The sequence below is a fragment of the Rhodamnia argentea genome, chromosome 2 (assembly GCF_020921035.1).
Source record: "Rhodamnia argentea isolate NSW1041297 chromosome 2, ASM2092103v1, whole genome shotgun sequence".
NCBI lineage: Eukaryota > Viridiplantae > Streptophyta > Magnoliopsida > Myrtales > Myrtaceae > Rhodamnia > Rhodamnia argentea.
In genome coordinates, this window is record NC_063151.1 from 1,908,280 (window position 1) to 1,925,785 (window position 17,506).

The window sequence follows — 17,506 nt, forward strand, 5'->3', positions numbered from 1 at the left end:
AAGTGGTTTGCTCTGAGATGTTGCATGTACGCGGGAGGAGCAATGTAATCTTAAATCTTCTTCTATTGTCGAGTTTCACTTGGAATTTTAAGATCGTAATATTATTCCACTCTGTTTGACATTGTTGGACATTTTAGCGAGTACCTTTCTCGAGTCAGCTCATACCTCCATAAGAAGTGCTGCTTCTCATCTCACCATGTTGTTCTTTCTTAAGTTTTTGTCCACTGCAATGTGGGACTTGGCTTATGATAGATAGTAGCAACTCCATTTTTGTTAAATATACTGTTTTTCGAAAATGGTAACCTTTGACATCACTTTTTCCTGACTTCTGTCCCAAAGATACAACAGGGGTGTAGCTAGACACAATATAATCGTGCATTTGACAATTCACGCTCAAAAGAGGGGAAAAGGCAAAATTTACCAAAACAAGTTCAAACGGGAAAGCCCCAATGGCGGTCACTCTTTCCTCCCTTGTTACAAATTGCCGCATGAGAAGTACCAAAATCAAGTTGATGTCTATGAAACCATAAAAATCCTCAGCAAAAAGACCCCAGCATTAATCCCATGAAGCAAACGAATTTAAACTCTTGTCATTCCTTGTATGGTCCATTATGTTACAATAGCAATCACATGAAGCAAACGAATTTCGCAAATCCAATGCACATTGTTGCTCAAACCAACTATGCGAGACAAGTAGAACCTTTTGCCTACTAGTTTTAGGAGGATGAGGTTCCAAAGTCCTCTGCACATTGTTTCAGTTTAACAGTCCAAAAAAATCAAGAAGTATCTGATCTTCAATTGAATGGTGTTCTTTCAAGTAGAAAAAGCAATTCCGAAGACAATGTCCTGTACAGCTTCTCACCCCGATGCAAATAAGCTCAATACACTGGCAAAGGAAGAACCGATGTTATGTATGCTCCAATTGCAGACTTGACCTGGTGAAGAATTATAGTCCATAAGCATGAAAGCATGGCAGTTGGTTGCAGGCGATACCACATATTGAATTCACCATGAAAAGATTGTCCTTCAGACACCTTTTAAGTCGCTAGATCCAAAACAGCATGAACACAAGGTGAGAAGGAAGCGAGGACGGCAGGCTGATGCAGAAACCGTGTTTAAGCATAATTCCAATGCTCGAATAATGGATCCTTCACTCAAAACAGTATTCCAAAATGATAACCCAGTCACTTCTTTTAACTGTTGGTCAAGAAACTGGCTTGGACTTAATGGGCATACAGACATCCTCATCACCCTCGAGATCACTAAAGGAAATATCCTCTTCGATTCCCACAGTAATAACACCTGCATTGTAGCCGAGGAGATCTGAATCTTCCTCCTCCGGCCAATCATCATCATCATCACCATCATCGAAGTTTTGAATAGGCATTTTAGAGGATCCACCTAACAGTAAATCCTTATCCTTAATCTGCACTGCATTTTCTTCAGCTACAGATTCACAAGTGACATGTGTCCCCGAACTTATACTAGGACACTTTTCAGGGTCACTAAATCTTGATGTGGACGATTTTGATGGTTCAAAATCATTAGTCCTATGTGCCATGCCTGCAGAATGCATGTAACTGGGTGAACCAGGAAGGAGATCTTCCTGCAGCATGTCTGAGTTTTCTTTCATATGATAAATTTGTCTTCCATACCAGTCATTTTCTGTGTTTGTCTGCTTCTGTAATTCCTGCATCCACATTTTTCTCGCCTCCACAACCTGCAAGCAATAGGTTGCACCAACAGAAAGGTTTATCAAGGAATTAATTTCATAGATAGGCCAGCTAATCCAGATAACATTCAGGTGATACCGACAGAAACATTGTCATAAACAATACTCCAGAGTGAACCTAGCTATTGTAGCATTCAACTGAAGAAAAGGTAATAATATCAATTAAAAAGTTACTTTGAAGCAATTACACAGCTGATTATACAAACCAAAAGAGTAATGAAAATTAGTCCAATTTCAAAAATGATTCAACAAATTAAAATTAAGAACAGCGATTACAAGAAGTCACGGACAAATATTTTCTTAATTAATGGAAGATAATGCAGAAACCACTGGGTTACATAAACAAACAGCCATTAATTGTCCTAATTCCATGATAATCAAAAGAGATGAAGGTGATTTGATAAATCTTCAAGTATACCTTTGGCTTTCTCATAGCATATCTAAGACCATGAATCGTCTTACAGCCATCGTCAAACTACTTGAGATATCAGATGTTACAGAAAAACTAGAACCTCCATTACTTCAAGGTTTTTCTAAGGAAGTTTGTCATAAGTTTATAAGAGACGTTAGATTTATGATAAACATTATATCAAATTTCAGAAAATTTGAAGTCTCAAACATCATTTCAAATGTAAAGACGTGTAAAACAAACTCAGCTTTTTTTCTCACAAATGACATGAGAAATAAATGCAGCTAACCTGGGGCGTGTACAAGATTTCTGCGTCATGTTTGTCCAGTCTTGAATGCAGAAGAACGAAGTAGACTTTCCAAAAATAACTTTCGGTCATATGACACGGACAAAATTCAATCCTCAGAGCACGCAATCGAGGAGCTAATTGTTCAATAGCTACAGCATGCTCTCGCTGGGCAACTGACATCTCGAAATCTAAACAGGAGATAAAAGGTTTACCAAAGCGTTCATCATGGGATAAAGATGAAGTTGATATTATACAATGTAAATAAGGTAACATAGTTATAACTCAGCAGAGAACCCAAGATTGTTATCTTCAGTGGTTCTAAAAACATCCAGTTGTCAAACTGAGGTATTTCATATTTGGCAGATAAGTACCTTATCAAGTACATTTGATACAGCATTATTAACAGTAAACATCACTACACAAGTGAACATAGAGGGCATGTCCATAAAAGAGAAACACTCAGTATATTGCAATTTATACTGACTCCCAAATGTGATTTCCATAAGCAAAAATATGGAAACTCTTAGCTTCATTGCACAGTGACCATAGCTATGAAGGTCTTCTTTTGTGATACTTTTAGGTTATGCCTACGGACTGCAGCACCTTGAATTGCCTTCCCTGTCTGCTTTATCAAGCAGAGCTGAGAAACCATTTAAGCAAATGAGAATAAGGTAGGCTCCGAATCAATACCTCGGCGAAGACCTAACTTGCTAAAAGAAAGAGAGGAAAAACCTCTGGGATCACTAGTGACCAGGACAAACTAGCCAGTCTCTAATCTAGAAGGAAACCTAAATGATAGCTTAGAAAGCGGGTTGGCAGGGCAGCAGTGCTCCTTCTGGAGCTATTTCTTTAAATCTCAACAATTACTGGTCCAACCACAGAAAGTTGTCTCGCTATCTACCCGAACAAAGTAAGAACTTGAGGCAAAAGATGGGAGCTATTTCTGGCTCTGCATCTGAAGCAGTGTGTGCCTCGTCTAATTATTGAGTATGGAGGCAATGAGAAAGCGCCAGACTTCTTCCCTACACCGATCTGGTCTTACTTACTAGGTCCGGCCATGCTCATATCATTTCCATTGAAGAATGATACAGAAGAAAGATGGTTAGGTGGTTCAATTAACCTTTTATTCCATTCAAATCCAATACACGAGCACATAGAAGATTTTTGTAACAAATTGCGTCACGAAAGAGACACCACAGAAAACCCCAGTGATCAGCTCAGTTTTGTTATAAGTGCAAGAGAAGTGTTCCAAGCTGTCATTATTTGTCACAGCCAATATTTCCAAATGACTAGGCAACTCCACCAAAGCACAGTACTTAAGAGTCGATTCATTCGTTCAGACCATTAGACAACTGCACTTGAAGGCCAATCCTAACAAGTAGGTGCCCCAGAAGAACCTGAGTAAACGAGTTATTGAATTCGGAAAAATATTCGAAATTCCTGCTTAGATAATACAATTCAGGCGTATTGCATAAACTTCAACATTTCCACTTGGCTTATCCGGTGAATATTATACACAATCGAACGTTTCTACTCAAGCTTCCGCATATATACTACCCAGCTGAAACTTAGGCGACAAAGAACCTAGAATCGACTAATGGCTTCATTAATCACAACGGGAAGAATCGGTAAATGTGCAATGATGAAAAATTGCTGAACGTAAACACGAAATCAATTGGAAAAATTCACGATCGACGTACCATCTAAATCGTCTTCCGAATCAAGAGGAAAATCAAGCCAAGTTTCAGGATGCATCGAGATATTCCGCGCGAACGCCAAGACCTCGTCCGTAACCCCTACAGCATCACCATAAGCACACTCCTCTTCCCCAAAATCGTCGTCTTCGTCTCCAATTTCACTTCCCGACTCAATCGAGTGCAGTTTCGGGGCCTCCTCGGTCACGTCGCTTCTCGATCCGGATACCACATCACTCGATCGCTCTCGCGGTCCACCGTCGCAGTGATCGGACCGATCGGAGGGCTCCAATCGGCTCCATTCATCAACGGACGGATTCGACGGCGGAGAAGGGGTGTTAGGCTGAGACGGAGGCGGGGCGAGGAAATTGGCGACGCCCCAGAGCTGGCGCGTGAATGTCTGCGTGAGCTCGGTCAGGTCTTCTTTGACGCCGCGCGATGGCCCCCCCTCAGGCGGCTCGATCTCGACTTCGTTCGCGATTCGATTTTGATCTCGCGGGGAGAAATGGTTGGACGCGGTGGTTGGGCAAGCGGGCGCAACGTCGTTCTCTGCTTCCTCTTCTTCCTCTTCATCGTCGTCTTCTTCATCACCATCGGCTTTCGTCGTCGTCGTCGTCGAGCCGGAGAGAGTCGGCGAGGGAGCGAGCCAACCACGCCATTTTCTCCCTCTGTCCCTTTCTCCGTCTCTTGTTTCACTATTCCGTTACTTTTTTTTTTTTTTTTTGGAGGGGGTTGAGAATTGAGATTATGGATTTTGATTTGGAGAGAGAGAGAGAAAGTGAGAGAGAGAGTGAGAGATTGCAGTTTGAAAGGTGCTCAGAGGTGTGGGAATCAGGTGTTGGCAGAACCATGTGAGCCTGCGAAGGTCATCTTATGAGGCATTGCCACGTGGGGCGAACAGAGCTGGTTACAGAAGTCGATGTCGGAGCTTGTTGTACTGAAAATGTGTCCTCGAGAAATGGATTTACAACTAACGAAACTGTTTTGTTTTTTCTGGAAAAACAAGATCGAATCGAATGATGAGATAATAATTTCAACACGCGTTTAGATCCGATGGGCAAGTTGGGACACGAACTTTCAGAACATTTCACGTTTGCTTTCCGCCGTTAAACCTTGATTTCATCAATTGCCCGTCTTAATACGACGCTTCAGAAAAATTTTATGATCCGTCGGACCGGTACAAAGAGTTTTCAGACTTAAAACTTCATTTTAAGTGTACATAATTTTACTGAAATTTTACGTATAAAATAAATGATGGGATAGAAAAATTTGTGGTGGCACAAAAAGCACAATTGCCTATGACTGGGGCATTCGGGTGAGCCAGAGACAGCCAAATCAGTGTAGAGATCCAATCAGATCCTAAACACTATTAATATGCTAGTATGTCGATAATGTCATGTTTCGAATGTATTATTATTATTTTTTATGACCGAGGTTCCGCGCGGCCGGTGAGCTTCTCTTAACACAACGGTAGAGCACGACTAGTCCTCGGGAGGGGTTAGCGCGAGAGCCCACCACCACGACCCCTCACTTAAGACACCGGCGTTGAGGAATTTTGAACCCGGAACCTCTCGTGAAATGAATTGAACTCAAACTAACTCGGCCACCGATCGGTGGGTAATATATTATATTTATTATTATTAACTATGATTATATTTTTAATTTCTCATTAATTGTTCTTTTTTTTTTTGGTAGGTTTCGTTAATTTTTCTTGAATACTCTGATTTTAAACTTAACCGTTTTATTATTTTTGTAATTTACTTCCACGAAAATTAAAATTAACTCAAGAAAAAGGCCCCCCCAGCAAGCGATCATGGATCGGTGGCGACCCCAAAGGGGAAATCGCATGTCCGCGGTGCGGGGCCGGGCCGATGGGACAAAGCGGTGGAGTGCAAATAGGACAAGAAATTGCGGTTTCTTCTTTTTGACGTGCAGGTTTTATTATTGGGCCGACCGAAGAAAAAGTTCTATTATTGGAATATCTTGTTGGTTCTTTTTCCCCTTTATACTCCACTTTTAATCTTTGAACTTGCACTTTTTTTTTAACAAAAGTAAAGTCTTCAAACTTTCTATTTGACTGAACAAAAAAAAAAATCTAGTTAATTAATCATATCCTAGAATTTGCGTAACTTTTCTAATCTCTTCGACTTCGGGCTCCGAATTATAGAATTAACTAACGGTGATTATGAGCGGAAAGCTAACTATAGTAGAATTGGGACAAAAGTAAAATTTGTGAGTTTTTTATGAGATAAATTTTTTTTGAATATAAGTGGGACAAATGCTAAAGTTTGGAGATTTTTTGGATATTAAGCAAGTAAAATTGTGACAAAAGTAAAAGTTGTGGATTTTTTATGAAACAAATTTTTTTGGATATAATTGGGACAGATGCTAAAGTTGGGGTTTTCTAGACATTAGGTCACTATATTATATCCACTATTTGAAGAATCGTAGTAATAAAGTCGGATATTTTCATATCTTATCATGTGCATTGTTTGGTATAAACGGCATATAAGTGCAAGTGAACCTAAAAATTGTGTCAATGGAGATGGTAAGAATATCTCATGACACTCTTACCTGCTTCATTTTCATTTGCTTAACTTTTGTTATATTTTCCTTCCTTTTTTTAACCCTTTTATTTTTTATTTCTTTTTCCCCCTTCCATCGTTCTCTAACAATATTTTAATAAATAGTAAACTATACTAATATCTTCAAGTACTTAAATAACTAAAATACGTAGTAAATATAAATAATAATTATGTAAATATATACTAACATATTGAATTTAGTTATAATAAAAAATTCAAATATAAATAAAAAGAAGGAATAAATAAAAATGATATTTAAATGATAATTACGTAAATAAATACTAATATATTGGATGTATTTATAATATAGAAAGAAATTCGAATACAAATAAAATTAGGAATATATAAAAATGATGAATTTTGTTATTTTCCTTTATTTTGATTTTTATATTAAAACTCAAACTTTAAAATTTTAAATTTAGGAAGTTTATTATTTGAGAAAAATAAATTTTATATTATAGATATTAGAAATTGTATTCACATTTATCCCTCTCCCCGTAAGATAATTTTTTTCGGGTTATATCGCTCTTATATCTAACTTTATTTTGTCTTGAGCAGCCACTAAGCACAGTATACAATAAGTTTTATCTTATCCAAAAATTTATCTTGACTACTAAGTGTAGCCTAATAGATTGAGATTTCTCAAAACAAATACCACGCTCGTGTTTTCCACATTAAAATCCTTAATTTGCCTTTGATTTCAAAAGTTATAAAAGGTCGCGGATTGAATAAGACAAATGCGAAAACTCAAGAAGTTTGATTGGAGAAGATGCAAATGTTTAGGAATCAAAAGTGAAATTTTACTTTTTAAATTATTTTTTCAGTCACAGACCTTCTATTGCCAATAATGTCTTGAATAATAAATACCTGGTGATAGTATGAGTATGGATAAAGAGGCTTCGTGGGGTTGACATGAGGAGGGTAGGGATGGTTATATTTATGAGAGCAAAACTCTAAGCGAATATGAAACGCATGGATACAGGTTATGCCTTGGAATGAAGGCAATTCCAAATCAACCATCAAAAAGCCTACTTAGGTTTGTTGGTAAGTAAAGCTCGGCATTAACTTATGCCGAGAGTGAACCGGCATGGACAAATTTTAGGACATTAAACCCGGCCTTAGCTAGTTTGGGCAAAACTCCCGTCCCATTGAAATCCAAACAATACAAACGTTGCTCTACTTATTTATACTGTTTCCATTTTTTCAAGTCGTTCTATTTTTCACTTTTTAGCAACAAAAAAACAATTGAATTATAATACAAGAATGTAGTACCCGTGTCCGGCTAGATTGAGCGCTTAACCAAGCCCGCGAGTTCGGGCTCGAGGAAGTCCATGCAACTTTGCTTGGGAGTTACTTGACAACTTTGAATTGGGACATAAAGATGAAAGTTCGAGCTAAAGTTTGAGATTAGATCAAGGTTTACTTTCGGTAGTCGGGTTGAGTTCTTCGTTTTCAATAAGCAAGAAGTCTAGTTGAGCTCGAGAGTCAAGTGTGCGAGGGTTGAGTAATTGAGAATAACACGAGTACCAAAATATTAAGGAAAATTACTCAATCAGTCACAAACCTATTGTATGAATGTCAATTCATTCTTAAATTTTTCAATTTTTTCATTTTAGTCCTAAATTTTTGGGCAAAATTCCGATGCAATCCTTCCGGTCGGTTTTCATCGAAAATCGCCGACGTTGCGATCCAGCTATCGTCGACCGTCCTACATGACGCATCAAGAATATTGATTTCGTCGCCATCGAGATGTTTTACTTCATGTCTGTCACCATATAGTGGTGGTACGCATCCATGGATACCTTTCCGGTTGTGCGGCGAATGATTAAGAAGAGGTTCGAGATGGTTCACAGATTAGCAACATTGTGTCCAAAGTTAAAGTCCCCTTTAGAACCATCCCCACCACTAAATCATGCAGGTAAAGTGGATTTCGCCATTTGTTTGTCTGAAAGGACAACAAATGATTGCGATCCTTTGATGGTGATGTCGATAAGGGTCGCTGAAAACTCAAATTTGCTGACCGGGATTAAGAACAAGATAAGGCATCCTCCACCAATGACTCGGGGTCCACCGAAGCGATTAGTTTTTTCGTTTGGCAATTTCACATATATAAAAAGCATTTTAAGAACAAAAGACGTGTCGCATGAATTGCAAAGCAAATGACGGATTTAATGAAATTGAATTGAATCGTAGAGTTGGTGACAAGGACTTATATCCACTTTCTCCTCCTGATCATTCATTCGTTCATTTTTGCTTTTATATTCGAATATCAATTTGCATCATCATGTTTGAAAACCTACATTTTTCAAAAGAAAGTTACTAGTCTGACATGAAAATGAATGAGTCTATGCAGATTGTATTAAGTTAATTTATCTTTTAGGTTTTACTTATTTTGTTTGATGTTGATTTTTTGTCTTGGAGTAATTTTTTTCTTTTTTCAAGTGAAATGAAAATATGCTTCTCACCAAAAAAAAAAAAAAAAAAGCGCAAAGCCAAGACAAAGACAAGAACGGAGAGCTCAAGGTCAAAGGTGGGTAGGTGGCTTCCACAGTAGGTGGAAAGTTCCACCTGCCATCTGTCGGGCTGGTCAAGCCGAACGCCCCAAGCCTTTCAGGATTTAGACTGGACCAGAGCAGTAGCCCCCGATCTCGAGTCTCGCAAAGATCACGATCCATCGCTTGTCCATGTCCAAATCAGAGGTCGAAGCTTCTCGCAAGACGACGACGACAACAGAGTCGCCTTAGTGGAATTCCCTGGAACCCCCACCCCATTCACGACCACGTTGGAATCTCTCCCTACGCCGCCGTTCCTTCCTTGTCCCTGCGCTCGATAATGCGTTCGCTCTGTTCCGAGCAAGACGGTTGTACTGTTCCCCCATCGACCTTCTTATTCGATTCGGGCCAAACTCGCAGGGGAAAAAAAGTAAGGGGATGCGCGAGTGTTGCTGGTCGAGGAGTGCTGCAGCAAAGTAGCCAGTCCTAGAAACGACAAGAAGAACACAAACATGCGTGAGGTTGGGGAGAGATGCGGAAAATTGTTCGTTCCTAGTAATAGTTGACCGGGCAGAATTTTACCAAAGATTACTCGATTTAGTGCCGCAAGGCTGCCGCACCTATCCCACTCGATTTTCACAATCCAATTTGTTAATTTATTGGACTCTCCATTACAATGGATTCATTGAAGATCAAAATCTCGATTCGATAATTCCTTGCATTCGGTGACAAATGCCAAGCAAAGAGATATGAGCTCGCGAGATAGCTTATCCACTTCGAGCTATCTGACTCGTACTTGGCTTATATATCGAGAGAGCGAGTGCTCGAGGGTTTCTAAATCGTCTTTGTCGAGCAACGTCGTTAAATTAGGCGGATCATAGAAAAAGCGGAGATGTTATTTGGAGAGTCGTCAATCTTTGCCCACGTGTCATGCCCACATCCGTTATTAACAAGATAGGATCATTACATTAGGGCAACAATTTATTAATTCAAGTGGCAAGGGCATGGCTTAGACCTTTTTTTTGGGCTTCAGTTTGACAATGGGGATGAAAGGAAAGCGTCTCATCCCCGTTCTCTCCGTGTGAATCTGATGCCTGGTGGGGCCAAACTTTTTGAATAAATGCAGTCCAACGAACGAGTCAGCCAAGATGAGAACGGGACAAGAGGCCAGTCAAAGGTTTGAACGTTCCACGGTCAACAAAACGCAATCCTTGGCTCGCTTTTGCTCTAAGTTTCAGTAACCAGCAGCAGCCTCCCTTCTTGTTCTATATAATCCACTCTCTCCGCCCCTGGTTTCTCCAACAACGTTTGCTCGCCAAGTCCAAACCCATCGTCTATTCCATCAGCCATCACTCTATAGTCTCGATCCTGCAACATCATCACTTCACTCATCCTCAGCCAAGCCAGATAAAAAGCAAACCTTGAATTCCAGTCTTCACCTCTGTTTCAAGCGCTTACTGTCGTTTCTTCCCTCCAGTTCTTTGATCCCGAGCTCCAATCTTTCTCGTTGTAATTCCACCGAACGCAAGGAGTGCGACCATGAGGACCAAGAAGCACGGCCACAACCGGTTCGTGAGGATCATCACCATCCCTCTCAGAGCCCTGACCAAGGCGCGCGACCTGTACGTCCGGGGCTTGAACTACGCGGACAGAGTCCACGGCGGCGTCGGGTGCCCAGCTGGGCAGTTCTCCGCCATGCCCCGGAGCTTCAGCGTGAGTTCGTCCAGGCCGTCCAGCGAGGCCGACGATCTCGGGGAGCTGATACGTGCCGCCTCCGCTAGGAGCTTCGGGAGCAAGATCGACGTGGACGCGATCCTCCGGCAGCAGCAGCGGCATCTGAAGCAGCGGCCGTCGTCGGACTGGGGTCCCGAGGTGTTGCCCAAGAGTTGCAGCGTCGCGATGGGCCGGATCGACGAGGAGGAGGAGCCCCGTGAGTTCGGAGACGACGATGGGGTTGGCGCGAAGAAGGTCGATTTACTGTTTCCGAGAAGCAGAAGCTATGCTGTCGGAAACAGAAATTACGTGCATTGATGATCATGGGAAGAACCAGAAAAACGAACGAAAAGAAAAAAGAGATGACTTCGTTGTTCGATCTCGATCTGCATAATTGTTCCCAGGTGGGTTCTCGAGTGTGCTGGATATAAATCGATGAGCCTTTTCTTGGAGTCCGTGTACAAAGGCCCTTACTTTTTCTTGTAATCTTTAGGGAAGAATGTCTTATGTTTTAGTGCAAATCTCTCGGAAACTGCATCTCTGTGATTCTCGTGGTAGGTCCATCTTTCAGGTTAAATGTTAAATATGTCTCGAATTTGAAATTGTTTACGGATAAGTACCGATTTGTTAAATCGATTCATTAAAGGAAAATCAATCCTTGCGTGCGCGTGCAACGGAAATCTTCTTCTTGCTCCAGAATTGTTATTGGCACTACAGGACGGAAAAGGAGGCACACATATATTATTGTTATTATGTTATTGTGGGCCCCAGAGAGTTCAAAAAGGAGGAAAAGCCTTCGTAAGTTATATGTATATGAAATTGTGGGGCCAAGTTTTGTCAGAGAGAGAAAAGCAAAATAAAAAGGGCGTGAGTTACTTTTAGGTTACTTTTCTCTGGACAAAAAGAAAGGGGTGTGCAGAGTGAGGCCGCACAATACAAGACCGAAGCCGCACAAGAAAAAAAAAAGGCGAAGAGCAGTCGCACGAGAAAGAGAAAAGGACGCAAGGGACGTTCTGGTATTTCGATCGTGCGCGAGCTATTGCCTTGGGCTTGAACACCGATCGGTTTGTATTTCGTGAGTTTTATTATATCCAATTAAGTTGTTTATTTGTGAACACTTTGGATTTGAGTATAATCTAGGTACGGGAAACACGAGCGTATTGAGCGATTGTAATTTCGATTCTCCGATTATAGTGGATTGTTCTTGCTGGCTCTCCCGTGGATGTAGGTACCGATATTCGGACCGAACCACGTAATCTACGATGTCCTTTATTGTTCATCGTTATTTCTCTAGGCTTTTCGCATTGATTTATTTGCAAGATCCGGGTTAGTTTCGCGCGTTATATTTCAACGGAATTGATTCGGATCGCACAGTGCCTTTCTCATGATTCACACTGCTCCGACAGTGCCCAAAGAAGCACCTGTTAAAGCTTCAAGATCATTCCTAAGAAGAAGCTCACGGAGGAGCTCTTTCTCTGATCTATGCTTAGACTTCAGATGATCTTTCACATCTGTCATCTGGGTTAGCGAGTGTTCTTGCAAATTCACAGCAAGATCATCTGGCGAATTCAGGAGCGAAGCCAGTCAGAAAATATATAGTAAAAGCAGAAAACTAATCTTACAATTAAAAACTGTGTCGTATGTCATCTCCATGCATGCTCAACTTCTGAGGATGTTCCCCAAGGTGGGGACAGAAAGATGCAAGACATACTTCCTTTCATTCCATTTCCCAGTAAATGAAAGGGGCAGAAATGATTACATGAGATCCACAGGAAGATAAAGAGACGGGACGGTCCAACAAAATTTCAGTGTCCTCTTCGGATCAAACCATGTTTCGCCTCTACGAAATCTGCATCGACAATTTCTCTTTTTCTTCTCCCTTTTGCTTACTACAACGTAACTGCGGAAGCTGCCTTTTGAAGGTAGCTGACAGACAAAAACAACGAAGACTACATGCACTGCAATAAAGAAGTTCCATCTCAGCCCATAAAACGCGTAGAGCTTACATAATTTCTCCTGTGAATTTAATTGATTTCACCGATTCCTGAACTGAAATGTCAAGCTGAACTCTTCGAGAGGCCTTTCGCTGCTTTCCTGAGCTGTCTCACTCTCTCGTCCTGAGAGGACTCCAAGGAATCACGGTGCTTTCCCTGAGAGAGAGTTGAAAACAGGGCAATCATCAAGCCCAAGTGACACAGTTTGAACAGTTAATATTTATGCTTGTTAACTTCAAAGCAGTAGAATTGACTCGAAGGTCGAGTAGTATAGCCGTGCTGAGTGTGTGGATTAGGCGCGCAATAAGCTTCGGTTCGTCAAGTTACCAAGTGCAACCAGTACGCGATCGGGGCAGTTTTCACTCGCGGCTCACACGAGCCATGCATGAGCATGAGTTTCAGGTGAATATCCTCCAAATCAAAACCAAAAAAAGGCAGCAGACCCAGAGATCAAGAATTTGGTGCGGCGACAATGGAACACCGGGCATTACCTTCACGCGGTCCACAGAGTAACTATCTGAAGGGTCCCAAACATGGCTGGCCGACACTTGATTCTTCGAGAGATTTGTTAAGCTCTTCTGCGGAAACATCAAAGACAAAACTCAATAGCCAAATCATTTAATACTGTCATGCAAAGATCAGCAACGCAAAGGCGAACCAAAGCAAGCAAGTTATACTTCTGCCGTTCGCATGAATTTTAGTAAAAGCGATCTTTGAAAAATGAGAGTTCACTCCCGCTTTGCTCAAAACTTGCCTTGGGAGAGTTCAGTTGTGGGGAAGTAGCAGTGTCCTCAAAACACGAATGGCCACGCCTCGCGGCACTTTCAGGCTTCTTCGATCTCTTTTTGCCGCAAGCAGAGGAAGAGGACAAGGAAGGCTCGTCCACATAATAACACGGAGGTCCTGACGACGCGTCAGAGACCATTGACAAACTGTCTCCTCCTCCTTCCTCTTCTTTTACTCCGAAACTTTCTAGGATTCTGCTGCTGCCACCGCCACCGCCACAAACTTTCTCGGAAGAGAAAGACGACCCGTACAGGTAGAAAGTCCAACCAGACTCGCACCCACTACCACTAGTCATCTTGCTCTCCGACAGTTACTTCGCCGCAAAACGGGCTTTAATCCTTCCTCGCTCCCTCCCTCCCTCCCTCCCCTCTCTCTCTCTCTCTCTCTCTCTCTCTCTCTCTCTCTCTGTGGCTCAAGCTCTGTTCGTTTTCTTCTTCTCTATGGTAGAAACAGAGGAGGCTAGGTCAAGTTCGAATGAATAGCGCTCGACTTTCTTGGGGCCTCCTGCTCTAACCATCCAATCTGCGCAATCCATACAGTATTCCCAGTTGGCTGTCCTTCCACGTCCTCGTCCACGAGCGTGTGTTTGAGAGTGCACTAAAATCCGAGGCCTCCTCTATTCTTTTCCTTGATATGGCACGAAGTCAATGTCCTTTTTCCATACTCTAGTTTAGTATGTTCTAAGCAAATATCAATCAATCCATCGAATAGTCTTTTGTCAAATTGGCATAAGAATGTGGATGGCTAATCATTAATTTTTTTTCTAGGATTGATGTAAGGAAGGTCGCAGGAAAAGGGATTCGAAATTCTATTTTATTACGTGAAGATAATGACATTGGATAGTCTACAACTTCTCTAGTTAGGAGTCCAATGTCATTATCCATTCTCGGCAATTTCATTCTAGTTCCCGGATTCACTTCATTCTCCAACTCAATCCACTGCAGTTGTTGTTCGATTCCGCCGTGTTAAACTATCCTTACCATAATGACTTCACCAAGGAGATAACTAACGATATGCATGTGCAATGGCCTTCATGGAGAATCTGATTCTTCAAGGATGCGGCGTCCGTTAAATCGAAAGAGAAGAAATTCTCACCTGTTAAGGCCTTCTAAATTTGTGTGTTACGGCACTTTGGTATAAGATGCGATAACACGCACGACAATTATGATTAGTCATGCATTGAGGTTCAACCTTTCGATGAACCATATAAAAGGCGTCGTGCGTGCACGACTTCCTCACGGAATTCTTAAATTTTTATCTTTCTCTAAACTCCCTTCAAACACGAGAGCCAACACTTGGGCATATTTCTAGTACCCTTTTGGATGATGAATTGGAACTCCCATCTTTTTGAACGTAAGCTTTCGGAGTAATCACCTGATGATCCAATTTTGTCAATTTCACGGAGTTATTGTGACGGAGTTATTGTGATGGAAGCTACAGTTGTTATTGTACTATTCTTAATAGTAACAGTAACGAGGAAAGAAGCATTTTCCTAGAGATGCCTAGAAAGGCACTTTATTTAGCTGAGTGTTGTCGTCAGTGTAGACAGACAGGGAAGGGCTTTTGCTGTCGTGTAGCATGAAAAGTCCGATGTCGGTCGAACCACTTGGCTCTCTCTGTCTGGTCACAGTGTCCCTAGCTTGGATGCTTGCTGGCGTCTGCCGCAAAATTCAAACCGCGGGTCTTTGGGACTCTCAAAACAGTGTCCAATGTAGATGAGGTCGACACAAAAATGGCCGTGCACTACTGATTGACAGACGATAAAAGGTGAAACCGATGCTCCTCGTTTTAAGCTTCACTACACGATTCTTGTCGCATCATTAAAGAGGAGCACCTAAGGTTGATATGTTCGGCTTTACATCCTACTTCGCCCGTAAAAGTTCGAATCCAGTCGCATTTGGTAACCATTTAATTCTTGATTAGCTCGATGGATTCGGATATTGAAGTTCGCCTCTAAGCCGATTTTCATTTTTGTTAAGTGAGAATCGTTTTTGGCCTTGCATTTTACCCGTATGTCGTGTTGGCACGGGCATTGGAAACCGCTGCTGTGGTGTCGACGGGGCAGCCGCGGGGCATCGTTACCGCATTGGCTCGGCAGTCGGCACTGACGGAGCCATGAGCCAACCATTCCCCTCCATCCATTGTATGAGCTATTTGTGTAAGAACAATGTTAACTTGAATAGACTATAACTCACTGAAAAGAGATTGGATCTTTAGGTTTACCTGAAAACGATTGAAAGAGAGGCGTTGAGCATTGAAGACCTTAGGAGGTCCAGACACATCACTCCGCATATCTTCCAATAATTTCTGTAGCATGGGCTGTTGCCTGCAGTTCAGAGCACTGTGGGGGTTGTCCATTTGGTCCCCTACACATGCATTGGTAAGGGTGGTCAAATGCTGTGGTGCCTTAGTTGCCTCCACAGTCCTCCTCGACGTTCCAGCAAATCTTCACTCTCTCTCTCTCTCCCACCACAGCACTAGCAGTCCAACCCTAAAGTCCCCATCAAGCCTAATCTCTCCCCAAGAAAGTTTAGAGCGACTGTTCTTACAGAAGCGTTTCTATCTGTCTTTGCTGCGAAATGATTCGAAAAGAATCAGGTGCATCAATGGAAGATGAGCTGATCAATAATCCCTCATTCCACGTTCGTGGGTCAACCTTGGCAGCCATCTCTAATAATGCAGTCCGTCCGGACATGTGTGGACCAGACACGGCGCTCGTGCATGTTCATGTGTATTCTTTCTCCCGCTTGTTAGCTGATTGCCCCATAAAGAGGGGAGGTCACTCCATGCCACTCACCAGCTTTCCAAATTGCCTGGTCGTTTTCGAGGGGGAGCCTTTTGGATCCTCTGTCACAACCTAACCTCACGTGGATCGGACGGACGGATGTTGAAGGTACCTAACATCCCCTTATCTGTAAAGTTTGAATGCGCTTGACACAGGATATCCTGTTATTTTTTTTTTATTAATACCACAAAAAACTCTAAACTAATACACTTACGATAAATTTACTCCGAATTATTTTTTTAACCATAAAAAATCCTAAACTGGTATAATTATAATAAATTTACCCCAAACTTATGCACATATGACAAGTTTACCCTTCGTTAGTTTTTGTTAAATCTAATTATCGAATTCTTGAGTTGAATAACACGTGGCGGTTGACGAGTATGTCAATTTGAGGGTAAACAAAAGTATCAATTTCAATTTTTTCATGATATTAATCCAATTTAACGGAGGATAAATTTATCACAGGTGTACCAATTTGAGGTTTTTATTTGTTAAAAAAATTAGTTTAAGGTAAATTTGTCACGGATATACAAGGTTAGAGTTTTTGGTAGTAAAAAAAATAGTTTGGGTAAATTTATCATCGGTGTACTAGTTTGAGGTTTTTAATTGTAAAAAAAATCGGTTAAGGTAAATTTGTCATGAGTATACTAGTTTGGAATTTTTCTTGGTATTAGCTCTTCTTTTTTTTTTTGCCCTATCTTTGGGACGGGATAAATCTGTATATGTTCGAGAAAAATGCCTAACAAGAAATTCAGGACTAGAATGGCATGGCACTGGCGCTAAGATTGTGGGCTCGAAGCTTTCTGATCGTCGATGGCAGGGCAACGCGCCACCACCGCTCGGTGGTCGCATTAGATGCCCTGCGCCTCTCTTCTTTCTCATGTCTCTCGATCTCATATTTGCGCGCAACCATTGCGGCAGTCACTGTCCTAAGGCGACCCACTTGCGGTGTGGTTGCACTCATCCGGTGACACCACGGCGACGCCTCGGTCACCCGTTGGCTGCCACCGCCGTAGAGGTTGGG

General features: G+C 41.7%; 3 protein-coding genes across 3 annotated transcripts; 1 reads left to right on the forward strand and 2 right to left on the reverse strand.

Moving 5' to 3' along the window:
- Positions 1 to 565: 565 nt before the first annotated feature.
- LOC115746256 lies at positions 566 to 4,897 on the reverse strand. The gene is made up of 4 exons (XM_048273830.1): positions 4,723 to 4,897; positions 4,131 to 4,616; positions 2,431 to 2,618; positions 566 to 1,720 (listed from the first exon to the last, which is right to left on the reverse strand). Exons 1-4 carry the CDS (start codon positions 4,781 to 4,783, stop codon positions 1,205 to 1,207), a joined length of 1,251 nt encoding a protein of 416 aa, XP_048129787.1. The 5' UTR covers positions 4,784 to 4,897; the 3' UTR covers positions 566 to 1,204.
- Positions 4,898 to 10,479: 5,582 nt separating this feature from the next.
- Positions 10,480 to 11,406, forward strand: LOC115746342. Its single transcript, XM_030682063.2, has one exon. It carries the CDS (start codon positions 10,741 to 10,743, stop codon positions 11,230 to 11,232), a length of 492 nt encoding a protein of 163 aa, XP_030537923.1. The 5' UTR covers positions 10,480 to 10,740; the 3' UTR covers positions 11,233 to 11,406.
- A 1,126-nt stretch (positions 11,407 to 12,532) lies between these two features.
- LOC115746353 (protein SOB FIVE-LIKE 5-like) lies at positions 12,533 to 14,102 on the reverse strand. The gene is made up of 3 exons (XM_030682078.2): positions 13,663 to 14,102; positions 13,400 to 13,486; positions 12,533 to 13,064 (listed from the first exon to the last, which is right to left on the reverse strand). Exons 1-3 carry the CDS (start codon positions 13,987 to 13,989, stop codon positions 12,972 to 12,974), a joined length of 507 nt encoding a protein of 168 aa, XP_030537938.1. The 5' UTR covers positions 13,990 to 14,102; the 3' UTR covers positions 12,533 to 12,971.
- Positions 14,103 to 17,506: the final 3,404 nt, after the last annotated feature.